Raw genomic sequence first — 25,969 nt, 5'->3', positions numbered from 1 at the left:
TTTTTAAATTAGGTATAATACCTACCAGTTTTGTTTTATTTAATTGACATATTTTATTTTTATTATTATTTATTATACAAGATAGTATTAGTATAGGTACAAGTTTTGTTTTATTGATTTTAAATATTTTATGATTATTATTATACTAGTTAGTAAGTACCTACTAGTATACAGGATACCAGTTATGTTTTGTTTTTTTTTTTTAATTTGTAGTATTATTAAATAAGGTAGTATACCAGTTTTGTCTTATTGATTTGAAATATTTTATATTTATTATTATACTAGGTAGTACTAGTATAGATTCAAGTTTTGTTTTAATGATTTTAAATATTTTATGATTATTATATTAGATAGTATGTTCCTACTAGTATACAGGTACCAGTTATGTTTTTTTTTTTTTTTTAAATTTGTATTATTATTAAATAAGGTAGTATACCAGTTTTGTTTTTTGATTTTATTGATTTTAAATATAGTATTTCAAAAATTATAAATTAATGTAAATATTTTAATTAATTAATGCAGATTGTTTTTTATAAAACAATGGAATATTCACATGCACTCATTACATCATTTACATAATTGTTCAATAGGCTAAAAGTTAATTATATGTATTTAAGACTTATGTAAGTAAGTTAAGTTATTAAAATCATAAACTACCTATACAATTTTGAAGTTTAAACTTATATTTTATAATATTAATTAATATGATAAATTGATAACAATAATATCTTTATCGGTGTTATGAGAATGTAAACATTCACCTCTTAGATAAGAGAATTTCGGCCATTTTGTTGGCTTCAAAAACATTTCCAAGTCGTCTATCTAGTATTTTTATATATCTGTGAGTATAACCAGGGGTACGAAACTCCGTGCGTTGGCCGAATCAGGCGGTTGTGGCATTGAACTCGGTCTCCAGATGGGCGTGACATACGTTATCAATTAAATATACCATATCAATATCACAATATCATTTGTACCATTTTGTAGTTTTTGTACAATACGAATACGACAATATTGCTGAATAAAAAACTGGGGACCAGTTAGCAAAATTTGCAAAAGTAAACGATACTCGATAGCACAGAACAATACTCAATAAGCAGTCTACAAAACTACAAAAGTAACAAAACGTGGCTACGGCAGTCACAGCCTACGGGAAACAAGCCGACCCCGCACAGCGTACCCTGCCTACGTGGCAGAAACGTTTACATAATACGGGTGACCTTTGGGTCTAATATCATGTTGGTACGGGAAACGTTTCCATGTTTTTCGGAGGTTCAGACTTCAGATCATAAGGAAACAAAACTCCAATCAGCTGATCGAGTTTCGCTTCTATATTGTTCTGTGGTATAACCATGGTTAGAACTTAGAATTATCTAAATTCAAAGATCCTGAAGCCTATGTTATGTCAAAAAGTTATTTTATGGAGTTACGGCAAAGAAGCCATTTAAACACACAATATAACTAAGGCAATATGCAGTAAGAGCATGTAAAACTTCTAAAAATCCGATTCCTAAGAAATTATGCAGTAAATCCATGGACTTGCTGCTTTTGTTCTTAGTATATGGCGTTACTGCACTTTTGCTTAGTATTTTACCTGAATTCCAGAATATCTTTGAAATAATAATCGATTTTCAAGGAGTTTATAGTGATTTTTAATGCATTTTACCTTAGTAAAAAAAGACGCGGGATCGTTCAATTAATAAGAATATTATATAACCTCACTTTTCACAATTTTGGAGTTACTGCAATTCTTGGTAGCAGGGCAGTATACTCGTCTGGTACTTGTTCTAATAAAACATCAAACGTTTCGACAACTTTTTCTGGCGGCACAAACGCTAAAGCACCGGTCATCTGAGCTGTGATCTTTATGTTACGATTTTCTGGATCATTATATTTACTTTGTAACTCTTCTGCCTGTATACGACGATAAAGACATTGACAATAATGAAATAAACAAGTGTGTATTTCAACTCCAATTATTTTCATCGTCGCATTTATAATTGATTGTTCAAAATAAATCATCACGAATTGTGGTTTTACAATATTTATTCCAAATTTTTGTGCCTCTGAAAGTATAACTTCATAAACTTTTGAATACGCTGCTTCTTCTTTTGACTCTAGTAACGCGTACATCAAAAGAAGTCCAATAAGTTGATCGGTTCCATTTGTTGTCTGTGTGGTGGGTCCTAGTATGGTAAATAATTGAAAAAATATTGTTGGAACAACTTTAAATGTTCCGTCAACAAACCAGGTAGGGCTATTCATTAAAATTCTCAAATTTTCTTTTGTTGCAAAAATTATTATTCTTCCACATGAAATATCGCTCGTGTGTAACGGCGAAACATTCCTAACATTTGAAACAGTACAATACATATTATATTAGAATATAATATATATTATAGATGAGGATTCAAGAATTATTTGATGGTTGTGACGAGGATCCAAGCTTTTTTAGCCAAAATGTCACTGAAGATGACAAACGCCAGAAAAAACATAGCAGTGCCAGCTATAATAGGTACACCAGCATTACAGCATCAATTATTGTAGAAAAATCAACAGTAGTAAGAGGAAGGCAAACAGTAGTAACAAAAGAAGCAATGTTAGTAGTGCACAACGGCAATGGTGAAGACAAAAGAGATTGTAGCATGGGACGGAAGAAATGTCTTCGTAAGTAAATTATATGTTATTATAATTATTGCATCACAGTTAAATTAATAAAGATCTATTGATTATAAAAACCACAAGTGTATACAATTATATAATTCAGTAAATATTTTTGTATTTTTACAAAAAGTGTGATACTTTCATTTTAGATTCTGAACGAAGTGATGAATGTATTGATTTTACAATGATGTGTGTGTTTTTTTTTTTTGTGTGTGTGTCTGTGTACAGCATAACTAGTTGAAATAATGCTTCGATTTCAAACTTTGGGGGTGGTTTCCGATATAAAAGTGAAGATCCTTGGTGCTTTATAGAGGTCAAAAGTAAACATTTTCCAACAGTTTTCAAAAAAATCGAGAAAAACAAAAAAAAAAATGACAGAAAAACGGGAATTTTTACGCAAAACCAGTTTTCGACCAAATCGATATTTTTATATGGTTGTAATTCAAAAACTAATCACTGTAAATACTTGAAATTTTCACCAAATGTTTATGTTAGTGTTATCTATATACAGTTTAATTTTCAAAATTTTTTTACTTGTTTGAGTTATTTATATAGAGCACTGAAATTTTCATTTTTTTTTAGAATTTTTTTTTAAGTGTCGGTAAAAAAATGTTGGACGACCAAAAAAACTTTAAAATCTAATACAAGGTTCCTTATGAGTTGTTCTTATTGTAGCTAAAAAAAATTAAAAATCGTAAGTCACAATTTTTTTTAATAAGCGTTTATAGTTCAAAATTTTACGAAATCTGTCGAAAACGCGAAAATTTGCAAGTAATTTTAAAGTTGAAAAATCATAAAAATGTTTGTGTTTATAACTAAGAATTAAAAATACAACACTAAGTTTTCCATAAGTTTTTCTTCAAATAGCTATAGATAAAACTCGAGGCTTCATTATAGGAAAAATTTTAAGTGCGTTTGAATTTTAAATTTTTTCGAAATAGCGTAACGATAACGATTTATCCTCAAACGATTTTAAATATTTGTTATTATTAAAAAAGTATAAGTCGTAGATACTTGAAATTTTCACAAGTTATTTAGATTGGCATGATGTTTACATGATTTAATTTTCAAAATATTTTGAATTTTTTTGAGATATTTATAGACAACTGAAATTTTCAATTTTTCTGAAAATTTTGTTTTGAAGTGTCGATAAAATTTTTTTGGTCCCATCAAAATACTTGAAAATTTAATACAAAGTTCCTCATAAGTTATTCTTATAGTAATTAAAAAATTATATAAATACATAGACAGTTGCAGCAGCATAAAATATCACCAAATCTTACATAAATATAAATATAAATTTATAAAATGTAATGTTAAAATATTATACTATACATTAAATATTTTACATTTTATGTCTCTATTGTAAATGCCAAATGGTAACTGATGTACAGTTTTTTTAATTATTTGAGCCTTGAGGTAAAAAACTAAACTATTATCCACTGTGATTGCCTAGGTGACCTCGTCCCAACCCAACCGGGTGGTATTAAGATAAGGAATATCCACTCTCATATCAGTCATCACACCAATATTATCGATTACGACTATAAATAAAATGTGATGATATTATAATTTGGGTAAGCTTAAACCACTGTCCGGCGGTGACGATGATCGACGGCCGATGGGCCATTGCTTTTCCAAATAAAATATAATAATTAAATTATAATGTCAAGTACCTATAATATCATATAATATTACTATTTATTTTAATGGAAAAATATGTGTCCAGTCGACGAAGAAGCGAATTTACTTTTGTATCATGCAACTTTTATCGTGAAAACTGTAACGAATTGAAATTTGGAATTCTATTAATTTATACTTACCTATAGATAGTGGCGTATAATATAAGGGGGCCTAATAGTCTGCTGCCTCCCTCCTCCGAAGTTACATTCATTAAAATATTATACAGCAACCACTGGGGGCTAGATCATTTGGACGGTTTTCGTGAGAGGATGGTCAAGTCAGATTTTATCATTTTTCGGCTTATACATGCATTTTGTAGGGAATTTTACGCCGCGTCTAATGGTGGTACTGTAATTCTTGCCATATGAATAGTTTTTATGTAATAGCCATGCGCGTAAACGGCCAAGTCTAAATCTAAAATAATTTTTGTGAGAAACTGAACAAGTCAATATTTATTTTATTATATTATTATATACCGTAACACCGTTTTACCATGTTTAATGTCGTTAGTTATTAATTTGTTTTAACATTCTGATTTTAGTGATTTTACATAATAATATTGTTATTAGTTATTATTAAATTGTTTTACTAACTAAGTTTGACAGTATTCGTTGTATTATTAACAATGTTGTCAAGAGCCAACAAGATTATAGCAATGTCCAATAAGTATTTAGTAGATGTATAAAAATGGTGTATTACCTATATAGGTATGTATTCTTTCAGTAAAACCTGATTATAATCTTAATAGGTACATGTTTTAATTCAATTAATTTAAAGTGTATTACCTATATTTTAAATAACATACACAATAGGTATATTTTGACAATGATTAGGTATAGCATATTTTATACAATATACAATAATTATACATTCTATAAGACTATAAATTATATAATATTAGGTTAGGTTATTTAAAATTGTTTGTTTACAATTTACAATATAGATGGACATTGTACACAAAATAACAAAATTAAGCAAAATAAGAAGAAACTCGTTTGCAGAAACCTACTTAATGATTTTATGAAATCTAAAAAAGAACATAATCTGGATACACAATCCCGTATATCAGTGAGTCAATTTATTAAGTTATTATTAGATTAAAAATTAGTTGAGATACTAATAGTTACATAGTATTTAACATAATTAATAATAATTTTATATTTCTATCAACAATTTGTTAGGTAGGTATTGTTTAATTTAAATAACTTAACTCTAAATATTATTAGATAATATTTTTAATGATGTTGTTTTTAGTTAAAATATATTTTATGCCAAACCTAGTTATGTAGTCATTTAAGAAACTTGTTGAGTCTAATTTAATATATAATTATTTAATGTTTGTTTATAATTAACAGTACTGGTTTGTAAGATGATAGATTCTGGTTGAATTGAATGAGATGTAGGTATGCTTATGTTTTTAATTGGTAATTTTTTGACCTTTATTATTAAAGAAAAAGAATAGTATCACTGTAAACCTAGTTTTATTTTTCAATAATAGGCATATACCATTTGTCTACAAAATTCACTTCATACTCAACAAAAAATACTGTTTTATTGAAAACATTTTAGCTTAATTTAAATATTTATGGTTTAATATTTAATCATTACATAATTTTAATTGATTATTTCATTCACTTTTAAGGAATGGATAGAAGAAACATCAGCTGCTGGTAGTAGTATAAAACAAAATTTGGATGTAAGTTTAAGCGATGTGCCAATCAATTTCTATCATTATTAGTTCTAATGTATTGTTTGTTATTTATTAATATTAGATACATGGTGTCAAATGTTTAGCAACTAATGAACAGACCATTGAATTAAATGGGATGGATTATATCATTGAAATTAACAATGAAATGGAAAAAGAATCGTACTATCCTTTATCAAAGAACATTGATAATATAGTTCAGGTTAGTTAATAATTGAATATAAGATATCTTATATTATAAAATTGTTTTATTTTATTTTATTTTTATGTTTTAATATTAAAATAGTTAATAGGTACTCATGTTAAATAGAAATTATTATTTTACTATTAATGTGTTAAAATGTATTTTTGTAACTTATTACAATTTGATCTATGGTATATATATTCTCAAAAATTTCACAAATGGTAATTTCATTTCCCATCACTGCTTTAGTCTTAAACTAATATGTATATATAATATGTCTTTTACTATTAATTTTATTTTAAAAATTAAATATTTTAGGATGAAGATTTGTTTGATGGTCAAATTTACCAAGAGGAAGTAGTTTGTACGGACATGATTCCAGATGAGCAAAGTGTTTGTGGGCCTAAATCTAGTAACATATTTCAAATGCATAATATGCTAGATTCGGATGGAGGAGTTAGCATTGTGATGGGCACACCTGAGTCAAACCATGTTACTGAAGAATGGTACAGTAATAACATAGAAAATATTGTTAAAAATAGAAAGAAAAAAATAAGCAGAATAAAAGATACTAGGCAGTATAGACAGTATAGAAAGGAAAAGAGAAATCATGGATTAGAGTATACTACTAATAAAGGGAAACAGGTCTTGGCTCGAACATCAGAATCTCTTCCTAACTGTAGAAATGACTGCAAAGCAAATGTTGATGATGATTTACGAACACAGTTATTTAATTTATATTGGTCTATGAATGATTATAACAGACGTAGAGCTTATTTATCAAGCTTGATTACTAGCTCTAATAAGAAGGTTGTGAGGAAAAGAAGAGATACACCTGAAAAGCAAAAATCTAGAGAAAAGGTATTCCATTATGTAATACCAAAATATGAAACAAATATACCAGTTTGTAAAGGGTGTTTTTTAAAAATCTTTGGTGAGGAAAAAGGGTTTTTAACAAATGTTTGTAATAATTCCTTAACTTCTCTAGCAAATACATGTTCACCTGACAAGAGAGGTAGTGATCCACCTAAAAATAAAAGATCCACTTATGATATCAAAATGGTAACAGATCATTTAAATAAATTACCAGTTTATGAGAGTCACTACTGTAGAAAAGAGACTATCAAAAAGTATCTTCCTCCATACTTTACACTTCAGAGAGCTTATGGAGATTATATAAAGACTGTAGATAAACCAATAAGTCGGACTCTTTATGAAAAGTATTTTAAGGCATCAAATTTCAAAGTTTAAAATCCAAAAAAGGATACATGTGCTAATTGTGATAAATTTAAGATCAAACTTGCAAATTATAATATACAAACAGCCGAAAAAGAAATATTACTTGAAGAAAGAAATAACCATCAGAATGATGCTGAAGCGGCATATCAAACAAAAAGAAACGATATATCATCCAATTCAAATGAAAAATGTACGATTTCTTTTGACTTACAACAATGTTTGCCTACTCCAAGTTTAGAAAGTTCAGTGGCATTTTATAAAAGGCAGTTATGGAAGTACAACTTATCTGTTCATAACTCTGCTAATTCAAAAGCTTCTTGCTATATATGGTATGAATCAGGATCTAGGACATTTCGGCACAGCCGTTTCGGCACGGCCGTTTCGGCACGGCTATTTCGGCGCGAACACAAATCGGCGCTGGGCATTTCGGCGCGGCTAACCTAACTATACCTAGTCTTAAATGTTTTCGTAATATTTTTTTTTTAAAATAAAATTATGAAAAATAACCGTAATCATCAATAGTACAATCCAGCCAAATATAGCTGTTATTGTGTAACGTAAAAACCGATTAAATAGGTAAGATAAAGGTAGGTACCAGCAGTTAAGATAAAGCGATGAATCGACCGTCTGACCGTAGACATGTAGAGTATTAACTGTAGTTTGTAAGTCAGCCATAGTCGAATAGTCGATCAGTAATATTCAGTATAAAAATTTCTTATTAAGATGTCAAATAACTAATGTGAACTAACCGTAATGGTCGGGGAAGAAGAAATGCGCGTTTCCCTCCAGAAATTTGGAATCTATATGATAGAGTCTTAAATTCTGAAAATAGGACAAACAATCATGCTGAGGCAGCAAATAGGAGATTAAATATTGAATTGGGAGTGTGTGGCCCAACAATTTGGACATTTATAAATTGCTTGAGAAGGGTTCAAACAGGCCACGATGTTGTTATAGCGTAACTAACTGCTGGAGGGAGTCCCCCTAAAAATTAAAAAAATACACTGACCTAAATCACCGATTATATAAAATAGTAAGCGAATATAATATAAGAAATTGTATTGAGTATTTAAAAGGAATCGCTCATAATATTTCTTTAAAATAAATTTCAATTGTATATTATTAACATTTTATTTATATTAATTCATTTTTTTTCTAATTTATTTATCTAACATTATATTATCAACATTATATTTATTTGTATTTTTTAAGATTGTAATATTCGAATAATATATTTATTTGTATTTTTTAAAATTATAATATTGGAATAATGATATAGGTAATATTATTTATTTTGTATTTTTTAAATTGTATATTAATACCTGCGGCGCCGAAATTTCTTCGCGCCGAAATGCCCAGCGCCGATTAGTGTTCGCGCCGAAATAGCCGTGCCGAAACAGCCATGCCGAAATGTCCGATTCCCTATGAATCAATAGCAAAAAGAGGTGCTAATGAAATTAGCTCATGCATTTACCATTACCTGAACAATTTACCCAAAGAAGTATCACACATTGTAATGTATAGTGACTGCTGCCCCGGACAGAATAAAAATGGCATAATTATGGCTATGTGTTTATACTTTTTGGAAATTCAAAACACCATAAAAACAATTGATCACAAATTTATGGTTCCAGGACATTCTAGAATGGAATGCGATTCCGACCACGCCAGGATAGAAAAAACTCGTAAAAATATCCTTCTTCCATAAATCACCCATACGATTGGGTTAAGCTCATTCGTTTTGCTGGAAAAGATAAATTTTGTGTGCTTGAAATGGATCAAAACAAATTTTTTGATTTTAACACTTTACTGAAGAAAAAATATAATATTAAAAAAAAAAAATGGAGAGGGAGCCCCATTTGTTTTTAAGAATGTTAAATGGTTACACCAAAGAAAATAAAGACAAAGTAATGTACAAAAATTCCTTAGCTGAAGATTTACCATTTATGACTTTAAATATGACTCGAAGAATCTCAAACCCTACATTTACACGTTACACGTTACACAACAACATCACATATATTTTTATCTTTACTAGTTTTGATAATATGGTTTATTACATTAAGTCAAATGAAAATCTATTTCACATTAACAAAAAAATGTTTGGAAGTTTTTTTTCTTGTTACTTATATAAATAAATAGTATGATGTCTATTGTTTGAAATATGTGTATTATATATTATTTAATAATTAGGTTTATAGTATTAATATTGTAATTAAGTAATTTTAAAACCATAAACAATGAACTACAAAGCAGGTAAGATGATAAATTGATAAGTATTAAGTATATTATATTTTTATTTAGTAGATTGTGATAAAATTGATAAGTCATATGTGCAACAGTCGACAGGTCAGAAGTAGGTTGGTAATTTAATTTTAGTCTGTGATAATATGGACAAGTCATTATGTGCACAATATGACAAGTCAGTAATTTGATAAATTCTTTGTGTAATACTAGATAAGTCTACTAAAAATTATAAAATATGTTTAAATTTTGTTTTCAAAATCATAGCAACTTGTAGTTTTAAGTAAAATTTGGCTTTATAAAATATAAATTATTATTTATTATAATGTCATTAGTTAATACGTTTTTATTGTCTCCTGAAAAGTTGTAATTTTTGACTTGACTACCTTCTCACAAAGCCGTCCATTTGTTAGGTTCTATATATTATAGCCCACCCTAAAAATAATTTCTGTATTTATTCTGTATCTTAATCTCATTTATTCTGTATTTTATTTCTGTACGTTTCGATAAATATATTATAGTCTATGGATATATTTACGATTATCTGTAATAGAAATATTAAAAATATGTATAGGTACTGTACTGTAACTGTACCAAAAGTCATAATCACATTTAGGAATTGGTTAAAAAAGTATCAATTTATGTAAAGCGTTAAGCTAGCCGTTAGATAATGTATAGATTCATTTTTAATTTGTATAATTTTGTACACGTTTCAAATTTTCTGGTTTGATTTCATTGAAAACAATAACCATGGGAACCGTTTGATACACTATTATATAATTTATAACATATAACATCGTAACTATTGGGAATATAATGTCAATGATATATTTTAAGTGAATCTTATTGAATGTAGTATGCAAATATTTTAAACGCTCCGACTAGAATATTATTTTGAGGTAAACAATAAATATTGTTTTTTATTATGGCTGAAGATGATACTAATGACCTGCATGTATGTACAACCATTAACTATGTGCAATAGAATATCTAATAATAGCTATTAAACTGGTGGAAGGGGGGAGGGGTCAAAAGGGTAACACTTTATATTCCTTAAAACAAAAAGCAATATTTCTGACTTAAATTGCTAATCTTATTACCTATATTTATTTCCTAACCTCACGTTTTGTTAACAAGTTTTTTCCTTTTATTGACATAAATAGCTACATAAATTATAATACCTATCTAAATATTTGAATTTAGTAAATAGAATCAAGTTAATAAGAGAAAGTGCGATCACTGAATGGTTTCTTCCCTCATCGTATTCATGTTTTTTTTTAATCATACTGTAGCACATATTCTTATTACCCTATGCATTTGTGCATAGATTGTATATATTCTCTAGTAAAAAAAGTCAAAAAAAAAATGTATTGTATTAATTAAGTATAAGTATAGGTATGTATTATAATATTAACTATTAAGTATAACATATATTTATCAATCATAATGATCATTATTAATATTAAGTAATAGTTACTCTATTGAGTTGCTTATACTTTAAAAAATCTGGATTTTAAGGTAACATTTATGGCTTAATATTGTTTTTATATTGTATTCTGCATTTGACAAAACATTGCTCATAATAATAAACATTTTAGGTATACTTTAAAATATCCTTACTGGGATATAGTACCTAGCTAAGTATTAAAGTATATACCTACCTATTAATTGACATTACATTTTTTTTCCCAAGTCTCAAATACAAAAAAACTGCTTCCCAATTAATAGAATGACTGAAGAAATTACAAATTATTTAGAAAAAACTGGCGTTATTTCTAAAGTGACTGATGTTTTAAAGCTGTTGTATGAAATGGATGAAAAACCGGATGATCCACTCGAGTATTTATTACAAATTTCCCTATTAAATATATTATAATTATGGTTTTATACTATTTCATTTATAATATTGTAAACATCCGTTAACTTGGGGATATAGCGTCATGGGTCTATGTGGGTCGGTTAGCTTATTGGTAGAGCAATCACCCGGCTAGCGAGAGACCCGAGTTCGATTTTCGGTCCGGCGGATAGATTTTTGACGTTATTTCCCCGGGAGAAGTTAACAATAACCTACTGAAAATTAGAACTTTTATGATTATAAATTAGGTATTAAAAAATTAGTAGTAATTATGTACCAATTGTACCTTGTAGGAATTTAATATACTATAATAATTATACTATTTACTATACAGTGAGATATCCAGGGACTAGGGAGTGAGCTTTTAGGCTTAAGCCCCCCCCCCCCCTGAAAACCAATCCTGGGTATTGTTACTATAGGTAGTTTAAAGTTCCTTGATATTATTTTAGATCACATACATTAATATTATAGTTTCATTAATTATTTGTGTGAATTAAAAACTATAAGTACCCGCATTATATGATCTACCTGTATGCACCTGTGTTACTTGCATTTAATTAAATGTACCTACACATTATTATTAATTCAAATTAACTTTAACCCACAGTGTCTAAAACTTTAAATTATGTAGACTAATAATTATTAGTTGTTATGCCTTTTGGTAAGTTAAATTGTAGAACCTATTGTAAATTGGCTGTTTAAATTATAAGTAAGGTAAAATTTATAATACTTAATATGCTTTACATAGGTAAGTATTTTGATATTTTTAATTAATATTTAAATTATTTAAATAATGTTTTTATAAGCAATATAAATATACATATATATATATATATATATATATATATATATATATATATATATATGTTTATTATATAGGTACCTAATATAAAATTGCTACATTTTACTTATTAAACATTCTATAATTATATAGTAAATTTAGGCGTTCTATACATAATTTAGTGTATTTTTATATCATATTAGATGATTTAGATGGCTAAACAATTTATTAAGTGAACGATTAATTTTAAATTTTGCTTCACAAAAACATTCTGAGTTCAGCAACATTGAGTAAATTAATAACATATTTGTCCATATTCCGTGTTAATAGGATTTTCTGATTTATTATTACAATGTAGGATTCAATTATATTATATCTATATTCTTTTGCAATAATATTTTTCAGATCATCACATTATCTAGTTTAAAAAATATTGATATGTTCAAGTAGTATACTTTTAGAATTCAAACTTACATTTTGCCTACTTTTTTTTAAATTTTCCAATTGATATAGTAATAGTAAAAAAAAACAATTAGGTGAGCATAGTATCTTGATGATTTTTAAATACCTAAACCGTTGTACCTACCTATTTAATTAACCTTTTTATTATAAAATATACTATACATCTGTATGACTGTATATCTCGATATAATAGATATACGTTATATATATTTTAGCTTTTTAATTCATATGTATTGAATTTTAGACATACACAACCATTATTCGCTATATATTCTAAGGTTGGTTCTTAATTTCCCCATGTACAGTAAAATATTAACCTTTTATCATTTACGGTTTAGAATAAATTATATACCATTTTGTATAGCTAGGTACCTTAAAAAATAAATTAACTCATATATCTGATATATAACGATATTGAACATATTATTATACATATTTTAAAAATAAAAATGATAGATTCATGCGTATGAATATGGCTGAAGTTATCCCTGAAAAGATGGAGTTAACAAAGTTAGAAGAAGAGTATGATATCGTAATGCAAGAGATTGCCAAACTTCAACAAGAGAACATGAATATGACGAAAAGACTGGAGGAATTAGAAACAAATGAAAGTGATAATATTGAAGAAATTAATTCCAAAGAAAATACTGTTTTTGGTTTGAGCGATAATAATGAAAAATAAATTTTAATTCTTATAATTTGTGTATCTTTGGTAATTATTTATCTATCTAATGGTTATTTTTAATAAGAAATACAATAAAATACCTAAACATTCATAAAAATAATTAAGAGATTATAATATGTATCTACCGAGAGAAAACTCACGAGTAAATTGTTTGTCATTATTATATTTTATATTTTCTACCAATCCAATAATTCGATTTCAAATTTCTATGAACTATATATTATTACAAATAATACTTAAAACAAAATTTAAATCAATGTCAATAAATTGTTTTTAATCTAATATTGTACGATTTTGTTTGAATGTTTGTTGTAACTTTGTAGATGCCTATCTATTTATGTATTTTCAATATTTTATTGAAATAAAATAAATTATTTTAATATTTTAAAAATAATTTACATATTTTAAATTTGCCTTTAAATTACGTATGTAGCAACCCGTGCTCTTTTTACTAGATAGTCCGTGTCTGCACGTACAACATAGAATGTCCGTTCACAAGAATTAATGCAAATGAAAATTATTATTAAACTGAAAGGTAAGGACTCTGGTGTGAACATCATCTATGGCTTGAGCATCAAATATTTTTGTATTTCTATTTTTAGGTGAGATACAAACATTTTTAATTTGTAGTGTTTATAAATTAAATAATAAATACATATCTACTCATGCCTTGCTAAAAATAAACCTATACTTCATTACAGACAGTGTTTTTACTTTTAAGTTTGGTAAAAGGTCAATAGTCAATTCACTCCAATTTTAAAACTGACAATATACAACTGATTCTAACAATGACATTTTCTATGCTACAAATGTGGGAAAATAAAACAAAAGGCTGGTGATATAGCAGCATCCTCTCACAAGAAATATCTACTTATCTATATAAAATCTTGTAGTTTTTCTGGATAAGCCTCTGAGGCTCTGAATAATTAGCGAAGGACTTACGATCGAACTTACTAATTGTTTAAATAATATGAGTGAGGATTTTGACATTAATAAACTCCATGCACAGATTTTTAGGTTACCATCTATAGTATCTATCACTAGTATTTCAGATATTATAAATCATTTGAGAAATGAATATTCAAATGTAAAAGATTCTTTGTTTTCTGAAATCACCAAGCTTTTTAAATTAGTTTTAATAATACCAGCATCTGCAGCGACTGCTGAACGTTTTTTTTAGAACATTCAGAAGACTAAAAACATATCTGAGGTCCATAATGACCCAAAAGAGATTAACTCATATGTTGATTTTATACGTTCATAAGTCTATATGACAGCAAAAATTGATTTGAAATTAATTGCCAAAGAATTTGTTTCCAGAACTTCACAAACGAAATCAACATTTGGAAATTTTTATTAATCTTATAGGTAATTCTTTTTAAAAAATAACCTTTGTGAAGTTTATTTTATTTTATTTATTATTTTTATTTTATATTTATTTATATATTTACATATTGTTACTTTAGAATATAACTTAAGGTATAAATTAAATAAATTAAATAATTTTTTTATATTTCATTTATTTATATTTCTGTATAATATATATTGTTACTTTTGAATACAACTTCAGGTATATAGTAAATATATTTATTTTAAAACTTATTTATTATATTTATTTAGATACTGTTATTTTAACTTTAGGTATAAAGTAAATATGTTTCATGTTTTGTTTCAATATATAAATGTATAAATTTAATCTTTAAATTTATACATTTATTTATTGGTAAACGTTTGCTATGTTAAACTAGCTGGTAAACTTTTAAATAAAAAAAATATATATACCTACCTATATATACTACCTATATCAACGTTAAATGAATAAAATATTAAGAAAGGTTTTCTGTTATCAATTATAAATAAATATATTATAGTAGTTATTGTTAGGTTTTTTATGTTTTGCCCCCCCTCTCATGAAAAATAGTTCCTGCCCTACTGCCCGATACCTATTTGTGGTGGGGTGGGGGAGTTTATATGTTGTATTATATTGAAAAAAATGACTACGTCATAGGTATACGTGAATAACTCTCGGGGCTTGTAGAATTGTCGGATTGCCAAACTTGACATTTTCATAAAATGTTTATTTTTACATTTTCTATACATGATAACATTTTCAAAATATTTCGATTCGTCTTGAGCTTTTTATACATATGCAATTTTCAATATTTTAATTTTTTATTCTATAAATGTCAAAAAAATTCATTCGTTAAATAAAAAAGCTTGAAAATTTAATACAAGGTTCGTCATAAGGGTGGTTGTCCCCGCGTCATAATTTTCATATTTTAAGAACGGCGTCAACATATTACTTAATAAAATACTTACCAATAACTTATTATTTGGAAAACGGGCATATAATATTATAATTAGGCTTAGGGACTTGTAGCTCTAAAAAATACCTAAATATGCATGCAAATATGCACCAAAAAATGACCAAATATGCTCTAAAATATGCAACTAAAAATAACCGTATACCTATGTATTAAGATATGGCCCCCAAAAAATAGGTATAACAAATATGTGATAAAATTAAATATTTATTTTATTAGAATTTATATCATATAAGAATATTATTACTTGAATTGAAAATGATATTGTAAATTGAATTTTTATAAGATAATTGGTTTAAATTTTAGTGTTCTTCCGTGTCTTCCGATCCTAAAGTAAAAATAAAATAATGTTTAAATATTTAAATGTTTTAATTCTTATTATTTTATTAATTTCTTTACCTTGAAAATTGCACTGCACAATAAGATATTTCCTGATGTTTTAAAACGTGAATCTACGACGATTACTTGATAGTAAATTTTTATAGACGGAAAAACTTCTTTCAGCATCTACAGACGACATTGGAGCATACATAAAATAAACCAGATCATTACTTGTCAAGTCTTCAGGCAATCCTTCCATATCTTCAACTTCACCGCTTAAAATTTTTGAAATTTTTAATAAAAATTTGTAACCAGGATTTTTTTCTAAAGCGTCATTTAACTTCTTTACGACTGCTTTGCCTTTTGTACATTTTAAGTCAACAATTTTATTTTTCGCATCTTCGACCGTTTTTAATGAATCGGTTATTTTTAAAAGGTATTTTTCTAGTACCTTCATATATTTTTAATTTATCTGACATGCTATAAACAAGGTCATTGAAATGAATATAAAAAGGAGTTGCTTCAAACGGTTCGTAATAGTTTTTATTATTTTGAAAAATTTGAAATTTATTTTCGTAATTTCGTACACTGGGCAAACGTCTGTTATACAAAATGTCAATTTCTGTGGTCCGAAATGTATATTCTTTTAAATGATTGGCATTAAAGCAATACGATGACCCATATTTTTTAACCATAGTCGACATGAACACTTCTTTTAAATACGAATGACGAACATATTGCAAATAACTTTTTACCACATACTTGTATAAAATTGCGTCCATCACGTAATCCTCCACAGGAACCGACGCCGTCAATTTGTTTGGGTTCCCGGCCGTCTGTAGAAAAATATCGCACGATGCTTTCCCAGTCCGACGAGTTTAGTTTAAAGAGTAATGTTAAAAAAAAGTCAAAAGTAAAAACTTAAAAATTATTGACTGACTTGTCAATATTATTTATAAAAATAAAAAACTAGTTATTATAAAATTAAATAATTCTTAAAATGATGAAAATGTATTTGTGTTGTATGCCATTTAGTGAAACAAGCCAATCCTTTGCCACAACATAAGTTTACTTGACATTTATTGCACATCATAAAAGTATTACAACCTGGGTTCTTACATCTTGTCCTTTTTTCATTTTCAACTGGCCAGTGATCTGTTCTATCAGTCCTTACCTCTTTAGGTGGAGCATGTTGTCCTATTTTAGTGCCCATTTTACCTTTTTTAATTATACCTTCTTGTACATCATTAGAGGCCACGTTTTGGAGTTATAGAAGTACCAATTTTACAAAGAGATAAACCTAGCTGTTCTCTAAAATGTACTAATGACATAACATTTGTGTCTTGTTTTTGTTTTTGAATTCTTTTATGGAGAAGCCATGAGTTTACTATGGTAACATCCAATAAATGATGAAAAACTCTCATATACCATTTTCTACTTCTCATTTTTATATTATGGCGCCCAAGCAACCCATCTAATAAGTCAACGCCACCCATATGCCTATTATATACTTTTATTATGTTTGGTCAATCAACTTCTACCCTTTTTTTTTGTTTTCTATCAAACCTACTAATTTTGACTACCGGATCTACAGCAGCAAATGTTGATAGCAAACTAACAATTTTTGTGTCTTTCCATGTAACAGCAACAATATCAATACCTCTGACCTTTGACACACAATGAGCAGTCGTACCTCTTGGCTTTTTCATTAGTAAGGAATCATCAGGCAACATAACATTTTTTAATCTATTTCTCCTAACAGTTCCTAAAGATAGAATGTTTCTTTTTTTTAGATAAACTAGTAGTGGTAATGTGGTATAATAGTTGTCAAAAAATAATTTGTGTCTCAGATTTATAGGTATTACTCTTGAAAGGCGCACAACAACATTGGCACTGGCACCTAAGTCTGGTTCACTTATTTTTCTAAGTTCAGAATTATTCTCCTGACCAGTACAGAACTCCAAATTGTATGCAAATCCTGAAGCACCACTCAGTACAAAAAATTTATACCCCCATTTATGTGGTTTATTTGGCATATAAACTTTAAGTGAACTTCTTGCTTTAGTGCTACAAATTTGTTCGTCAACTGCCAAGTTTTCTTCTATAGGGATACTACTAAATCTTTTTTTTAGAGTTTCTATAACAGGTCTAATTTTATGTATTTTGTCCCTGTTAGGGCCCGTAGAAATTAACAAGTTGTCGTTAAAGTGAAGATTGGATCTTATTTTTTCAAATGTATTTACAGTCATTGTATTTTTCATAGTTTCATTTCCCAAAACTGGTGACCAATAGTTTCTAATATTTGTTATATTTACTAAACTCATTATCACAAGAACGCCAATATATTTTTGTAAATCTTCAGTGCTCATTTTTAAGGGGCTACTGGAGTTCTTTTGCACACCATATTTATAAGTCTCAGAACATATATGATCCATCAAATCTGAAGTAAAAAAATATTTGAAAATCTGAAAAGGTGTATCTAGGTCTAATATATAATTTGGTAAGTCAGAATTGCCAAGAAAATCAGTTTCTAATACTGGAAAATTGCCATCTGTCCATTTAATATTTTGAATTACTATAGGAGGTTTGGTAGGAGCTGTTAAAATTGATGTTTTACTTTGTTGGGTCTGTCTGGTTTTTTTATTATTTGGTGTGGTGATTGGTTCAGGAGAAGATGAGGATGGAGGAATATTTAAATTGTTACCATTATCCAGTTCTGGATCCAAAACAGGAAATTGAACAACTTCATCTAAAATGTTATCAGGAAATTTATTTAATAAGAGTTCTGTAAAAGTAGATAAATCCGGTTCTTCTAATAAATCCCTGTACTCATCAAACATTTCGATTTGTTCAGTATCAAGGTCGCTTTCAAAACTTTTTCCAAATCATTAGGTCCATTATAATGAGTTATCAAATCATCATTAGAAAAGTGCTCAGCGCAGACATAAACCACTTTACGATTTGAATTAACATTTACTTTTCGAATAATTTCGTTCCAAGCATAAAAATCTGAGTCTCGAACTTTAAACAACTGAACAGCTTGTTTGCTTTTAATACACGAGCACGAAATCACCGAACATTGACGAGGCATTTTAAAATCAGATGAACCACAAACCAACGTTACGGCAGTCACTAATTAAGTCTACATGATACGTCTACAAAATATAATAGCCAGTAACCACTAAGATTAGGTTTCATAAATACAATTTCAATAATTATATTAACCCGCCATGAGTCGCACCATTGTATGTAACACATATGGTCGCACAAGGTCTTTTTGACCGTTCACTTATATCTCATATTTTTTTTTACATTTTACATACAAATGCATTTATTAATAATTTACAAAAATTATATTTTATTTATTTATTATATTTTACAATATAAATTGATATTAATGAACTATTATACTTAAGATTAAAATGAAAATAAATGAAAAATAATTTTATTGAATGAATATGTTTGAATACGATACGGTTTTGATATTATTCTGAATGTTCCTCATTTGAATTTTGACAGTTAACACATACTGTTTGTCCACTATGCTCTTTGCAAATATATGTTTCACATATTCCACATACAGTTTTAGTTTTTCTATTTTTTCGCCAATCACAATAACCACATCTTCCTGGTACACCTTGTTTTTCAAATTTTTCTTGTTTTGTGCCAGTAATCTCATGTATTCTATTTTTTATTGAAATCGGAATACTTTGAGTTTGTACTCTTTTTTTCATTTCTTGCAGAACTAATATCTTTGCTAAATCAGCGAGGTATTTTTTCTTGGTAAAATATGTCGTGTATTATTTGTATATATTATTTGGCTATTTATGCCACCAATTTTCAACAACGAAAAAAAAATTGTCATTGGCCATCGATGACTATTTCTGGCTGTGGAATAATTTCCTTTCATAAAATCCACAGTATCAACTCCGCCCTTTGTAGAATTATAATAATTTATGATTTCAGGTTTACAATTTTCCCCAGAATCTTGGTCAATTTCATCACTATGATGCATGGTTGATAATAACAACACTATCTTATTTTGTTTCGGTTTATAAGACAATAAAGTCATATTTTTTTGAAACCCGAAAATACTTGAGTTGATGGGTCTTTCTTTTAGTTTTTGAGTAAATAATGGAGGTATTTCCCTTTTATTTTTTCTCACAGTCCCGACCATCGTCAAATTATGAATTTTTAGTAGGTCATTTGCCAGAGGAAATGAAGTGTACCAATTATCGCATGTAATATTCCTTCCAGACTTAGATATGGGAGCTATCAATCTTTTGATTACCGCGCTTGCACTATTATCTACTTTATACGGACCTTCTGGTTGTTGACCTGCGTATATTTCCATATTGTATACATAGTAAGTTTTAGAATCGACTAACGCGTGCACTTTTATACCATATTTCGCAGGCTTGTTTGGCACAGGGCTTGGAACCGAAATTAAAAATACCGGTATTTTAACCGGAACCCATTGAAAATATTGGAACCGGAACCTTACCGGAACCCTTTTTCGATTTTCCTAGGAACCTAAACCGGAACCGGAACCGATATTAATCGGAAGAGAATTTTTCGGTTAATTTCGGTTTTTTTCGGTTCTAGTTTTATTTAATTATTTAATATATTTAGGCAGGTAATACAATACATTATTAAATAATAGTTGATTCTTAAAATTTGGTTATACTTTATACGGGTATACGGGTAATTATAATTGTACATTTCTATAATCTAACAGTTCCAGGAAATAATAAAATATGAGCATTTACTAAAATAAATATATAATTAATATTGTTATTTGCCCGTTGGTTTGTAAAGCATGTAGTTATGATTATTTCCATATATTTTATAACTTATAAATAGTTTTGTATACAATTTCTTGTAATGTAAGTTGATGAATGATGTCTAAAAATATAAAATGATTATTAAAACGATCAAAATACACACCCGTATAAATTGTTATCAGATTGTGACAAGGACTAATATTAATATTATATAATAGTATATAGGTACATACATATTAAATATAATTTCTTAACAGTTTCTTATAATAATAAAATAGGACTGATGGGCGGATAACCAATAATTTTTAATATCGCAATATGCAATGTTCGTTTATTCTTATTAATTATTATAAGCTATCGATTAAAGTGTACAATTGAATATTTGAATTTTGAATACCTTTATTTTTATTGACCATTCGAATAACACTATCGAATTATTCGATAGTCGTTATTTGGCAGTGTCCACCACTAAAAATAGCATATCATAGTACCTATCATACAAAACAAAGTAACAACCAATCAATTAATGTGGTAATAGTGTAATGTTGAGCACAGGCCACAGACTGCTTCTATCTAGTAATTAATTGTTGGTTGTTGACATAAGTTATAAAATTTTCTATTTGTGTTGTGAATTGTGATTTGTGACTACTGACTAGTATATGCAGTTGCGGTCAGACGTAGTGAGAACTGAAACCTGTGAAATGGGTCGTTTATCAGAATCGACAATTTATGAGTATTTTTCATACGATAAAAACAGTAAATTATCTGTATGTAAAGACTGCAGTGGAAAAGTAAAAGTAAGTTTATTAATTTGTCATTTTTTTGGTAGGTAGTCATTAATACATAAGTACATTATACGGTTATGCTACCTTACTACCTTCAATTTCATCTTTTAACTATCGAAGTATATAATATTATAATATAGTATAATCCCAGTGTGCAAAAATCAGTTTATTAAGCGTTTATTAAATGTGGAGATCTCCACGATAAACCGTGGATATCGTATTTAGAAGTGGTTTACTTGTAAGCATAATATACATTTATTAAACATGGATTTCTAAACGTTGATTAAACTTTAAATATCTGTTTAATAACCATGTCTAATATACAGTTGATCAACATTTAATATCTATATAATAATCATGTATAAAATATGTTTAATCAACATTGAATATCTGTTTAATAACCATGTCTAATATACAGATGATCTACATTTAATATCTATATAATAACCATGTATAAAATACGTTTAATCAACATTGAATATCTGTATATTAACCATGTCTAAAATATGTTTAATCAACGTTCAATGAATTTCATAATTTATTATTGATGTCATGTCAACTATTTATATTAGTGATGGTTTTTTAGCAAGCCGTTTCATTTTTATAATATTGTGTCAAATCTTGAGTTTTGATAAGTTTTTAAATTTTGCTAAATAAAGTTGAAAAAATAATGAAAATACCTATAGTACCTTTTATTAATTATTTATTAATAACATGATAATATATAAAACAAATAAAAATAACAATTAACCAGTCTTAGGTGTAAATATTAGATAGTTTTCATCACATTAAGTTAATATTAATAACATGGTAATATTATATAAAACAAAATAAAAATAACAATTAACCAGTCTTAGGTGTAAATATTAGATAGTTTTCATCACATTAAGTTAATATTAATAACATGGTAATATTATATAAAACAAAATAAAAATAACAATTAACCAGTCTTAGGTGTAAATATTAGATAGTTTTCATCACATTAAGTTAATATTAATAACATGGTAATATTATATAAAACAAAATAAAAATAACAATTAACCAGTCTTAGGTGTAAATATTAGATAGTTTTCATCACATTAAGTTAATATTAATAACATGGTAATATATAAAAAAAAAATAAAAATAACAACTAACCAGTCTTAGGTGTAAATAATCAAATATTATATAGTTTTCATCACATAAAGTTAATATTAATAACATAATATATATATATAAAAAAAATAAATAACCAGTCTTAGGTTAAGTAATAATATAAATTAAATGATTAGTTAGCCCCACGGTTATTGGCTTGACGCAGCCATAGACCCAAAAAATTCAAATAATCCACTTCTGTTGTACCTTGTAAGGAATAAACTACATCTGAAAAATGAAAAAGTAAATAATTATTATACGGTAAAATACCCGATCTTAACTTTAACCTAATAACTAATATTAGTGGACATTTTTTTCAGTATGGGCTAATTTACCACTAAAGTGGTATAGCATATCAACTAGAAATAATTGAAGAGGCCGGGTGGTTATAATGATGACAAACAATAAAAATAAAGATTACAAAGATGTAAATTCTTTATTATCATATATTATAAATATTATGTAAAATTATTTTTTTTTTAATATTGACAGTTGCATTTATTTAAGTTAGAGTATTAAGCATGACAAAAAATATTGGCAAATCAGCAAAATACGAGCTTAGGTACGGTTAGCGCATCCCACCATTCCCAACTATAGGTCATGGTTCGCTTACTTTCATTGGCCGTTAAATGATATAATTATTATTATATAATTTATTAAACATTATTGAGTATACATATATTTATTTTCTAATATAGATACAAATATATAATAAATAAAATATATCAACTCACTTTGTATTATTTGGGATATTTTATATTTTCCAAATGCTTTCTTATTCCCTTTTCCAGTAATATTAAAAGTTTCAGCTACTTTATTTGTCATCACTTTTTTTAATAAATTGTAAACAGTTTTTGAAGGTTGTTTAACGTGTCCAACTTTTAGTAGACAATTTTTCTGCGGAGAAAATATTAATTGTTTATAGAATTTTACTATTTACCTATTTCGTTAAATTAAATATTTACCATTCTACTTTCATGAAGATCGTCTACTTTGAGATTCAACTCAAACTCATCCAATTCTAAAACTGTTTCGAATGGTAGTTTAAGTGAGTCGTCATCTACATTTCCATGGTTTAATCTCAAAAGTAAACCTTGATGTTGGATTTGATTTTGTATGTCAACAATGTCTACTTTAATTTCATTTAATGTGTTTTGGATTAATTTGTACTGATCTGAAACTAATTTGTAATAATAGTTAATAAACCTGCAATATGGTGACTATATTAATTCAAATGTTGATTTAAACATTGTCGTATTTCTACTTATTAGATAAAAATATATATGAATTGAAGTATACTAGCTTAGCAGTGATTAAACATCAAACATAATATATGTACCTACCATCATTAAGTAGGTTAGTGACTTGATCAATTCCAAAAGTCGGTTGCGAATTTACTTGGCTATTAATTAAAGGAACTTCAGGTGAATCTTTCAATGTAGCTGCAAATAATAAAAATTATTACAATTCAATTACAAACTTATAAAATTCAAAAGTGTTAAACATGTATACAGTTCCCAATAATTGGGAATTATTCCTATAAAATTTAATAAAAATAAAAAAATACCTATTACTGATTGTTCTGAGGATTTGTTCTGATAATTTATATCTTCTACAAATGTGGTCAAAGAATCATTACTGTTGTGATAATTGAACATTGGAGGTGAAATATTAAAGTCATTTATCACGATCTCACTGTGTGGTGGTGTTGATTCAATAGGGACTTCAACTTTCTGAGCTGTATAAATTTTAAATAAAATAATTAAATAATCAACTTACCTACCTAAGGATTTGGAACATTAATTCAAAACTTTATTTACATACATTAATTAATAACATTACCTAATTAACACACACAAAACTTACTAGATTGATATAAAGGCATAGGTGGTAAAGTAAAAACTTCAAGGTGTTTAGTTTTCTTTTCTAATCCAACTAACAATTGATCGTCTGAACTTGAACAAAAACGTTTATTGGGGAACAGTTTTCGTTTATTTGGATCCACAAATGATTCATCAGAAGTATAGGATTTTAAATTATCATTGCCGGCTTCATATGTACCTAAAGGTATTTCATTTAATAATATATACCATTAATATATTTCATTAAAATCTTAGCTTATAGTAACCGGGGATGAGATTTTATGGTTTTGTATGTTTGTTCATTGTTTAATTTTCAGGAAATAAATATGAAAATTTTTAATTGTTACAAAAATTTTAAGTACCTTCTAATCCTCACTTTGCTTGAAATGTTTAGAAAATGTTATCATGTTACTACGTTAGGAACAAATGCACTTTACCACCCCATTTTTTTTTTTTTGAAATTTGCTTATGTTCCCTATTTAAGAACAATGGAGTAATCAGAATTTGTGGGTCGGCCTAACCTATCAAAAAATGTTCATAGGGTGGTAAAGTGCACTTTAGCCCCACGTTACATGCATGTACACTTTTACTTATTATACATTACCTATATTTGTTGATTTCATGATTTTTTATGACTTGTTATACTTTTATTTGTATTAACATATATTGATTTTTTTGAATTGATGTGTGTTAAAGGAGTGTAATAATTAGTAGCCATAAGATAAATAAAATAAACCTATATAATTATTAAGTACTATTGATGTTAGGTCAAAAATAAAAACAAAACCCAATCGTCAGTTGCTAAACAGACAGACAGTTACACCTAATATGTGTAATATTATATTATACAAATACATATAACAAGTATATACTTACGAAAAAACCGTTTTATATTACATGAAAATATGTCCCAGTTTGATGATGGTTTAACACGTTTTTTAGCAAACTTGTTGGCATTTATGCTTCCTGGCCATTTACATTTGTAAACAGATGAATCTTCGCAATAAAATATCCAACTTGTGCATACTAAAGCTAATGCATTCTTGTCTTCAGGAAAATCAACAAGAACATACTGAAAAGTGGCTAATTCCAAACTGTAGTTGGTCAGAATACTCATCCTTGTAACTTATAAAATGACAGAAAATTCCAGAAAACAAATTAAATTTGGTATTGAATTTTAGTATTTTACTGATGATTAGTGAAACGTGGAAATAAATAAATTATAAACAATTCTAGGTTAGGTTAAATCTAACC

The 25,969-nt window shown here is 27.4% G+C and overlaps 2 protein-coding genes and 1 pseudogene across 2 annotated transcripts; 2 read left to right on the top strand and 1 right to left on the bottom strand.

Moving 5' to 3' along the window:
- Positions 1–2,402: 2,402 nt before the first annotated feature.
- Positions 2,403–9,347, top strand: LOC149059699 (uncharacterized; annotated as a pseudogene).
- Positions 9,348–9,349: 2 nt separating this feature from the next.
- On the top strand, positions 9,350–13,502 carry LOC107172096 (c-Myc-binding protein homolog). Its single transcript, XM_089225613.1, has 3 exons — positions 9,350–9,385; positions 11,416–11,561; positions 13,277–13,502. Exons 1-3 carry the CDS (start codon positions 9,350–9,352, stop codon positions 13,500–13,502), a joined length of 408 nt encoding a protein of 135 aa, XP_089081739.1.
- A 9,146-nt stretch (positions 13,503–22,648) lies between these two features.
- On the bottom strand, positions 22,649–25,832 carry LOC149059698 (uncharacterized). Its single transcript, XM_089216223.1, has 7 exons — positions 25,592–25,832; positions 24,720–24,914; positions 24,421–24,591; positions 24,197–24,295; positions 23,819–24,033; positions 23,588–23,750; positions 22,649–23,081 (listed from the first exon to the last, which is right to left on the bottom strand). The coding sequence occupies exons 1-7, from the start codon at positions 25,830–25,832 to the stop codon at positions 22,987–22,989; spliced, it is 1,179 nt and encodes a 392-aa protein (XP_089072349.1). The 3' UTR covers positions 22,649–22,986.
- Positions 25,833–25,969: the final 137 nt, after the last annotated feature.

This window comes from Diuraphis noxia, unplaced genomic scaffold, assembly GCF_037042655.1.
Source record: "Diuraphis noxia isolate RWA-SAM2 unplaced genomic scaffold, SU_Dnox_SAM2 contig0001, whole genome shotgun sequence".
NCBI classification, from domain to species: domain Eukaryota; kingdom Metazoa; phylum Arthropoda; class Insecta; order Hemiptera; family Aphididae; genus Diuraphis; species Diuraphis noxia.
This window is presented reverse-complemented; position numbering and strand designations above follow the sequence as displayed.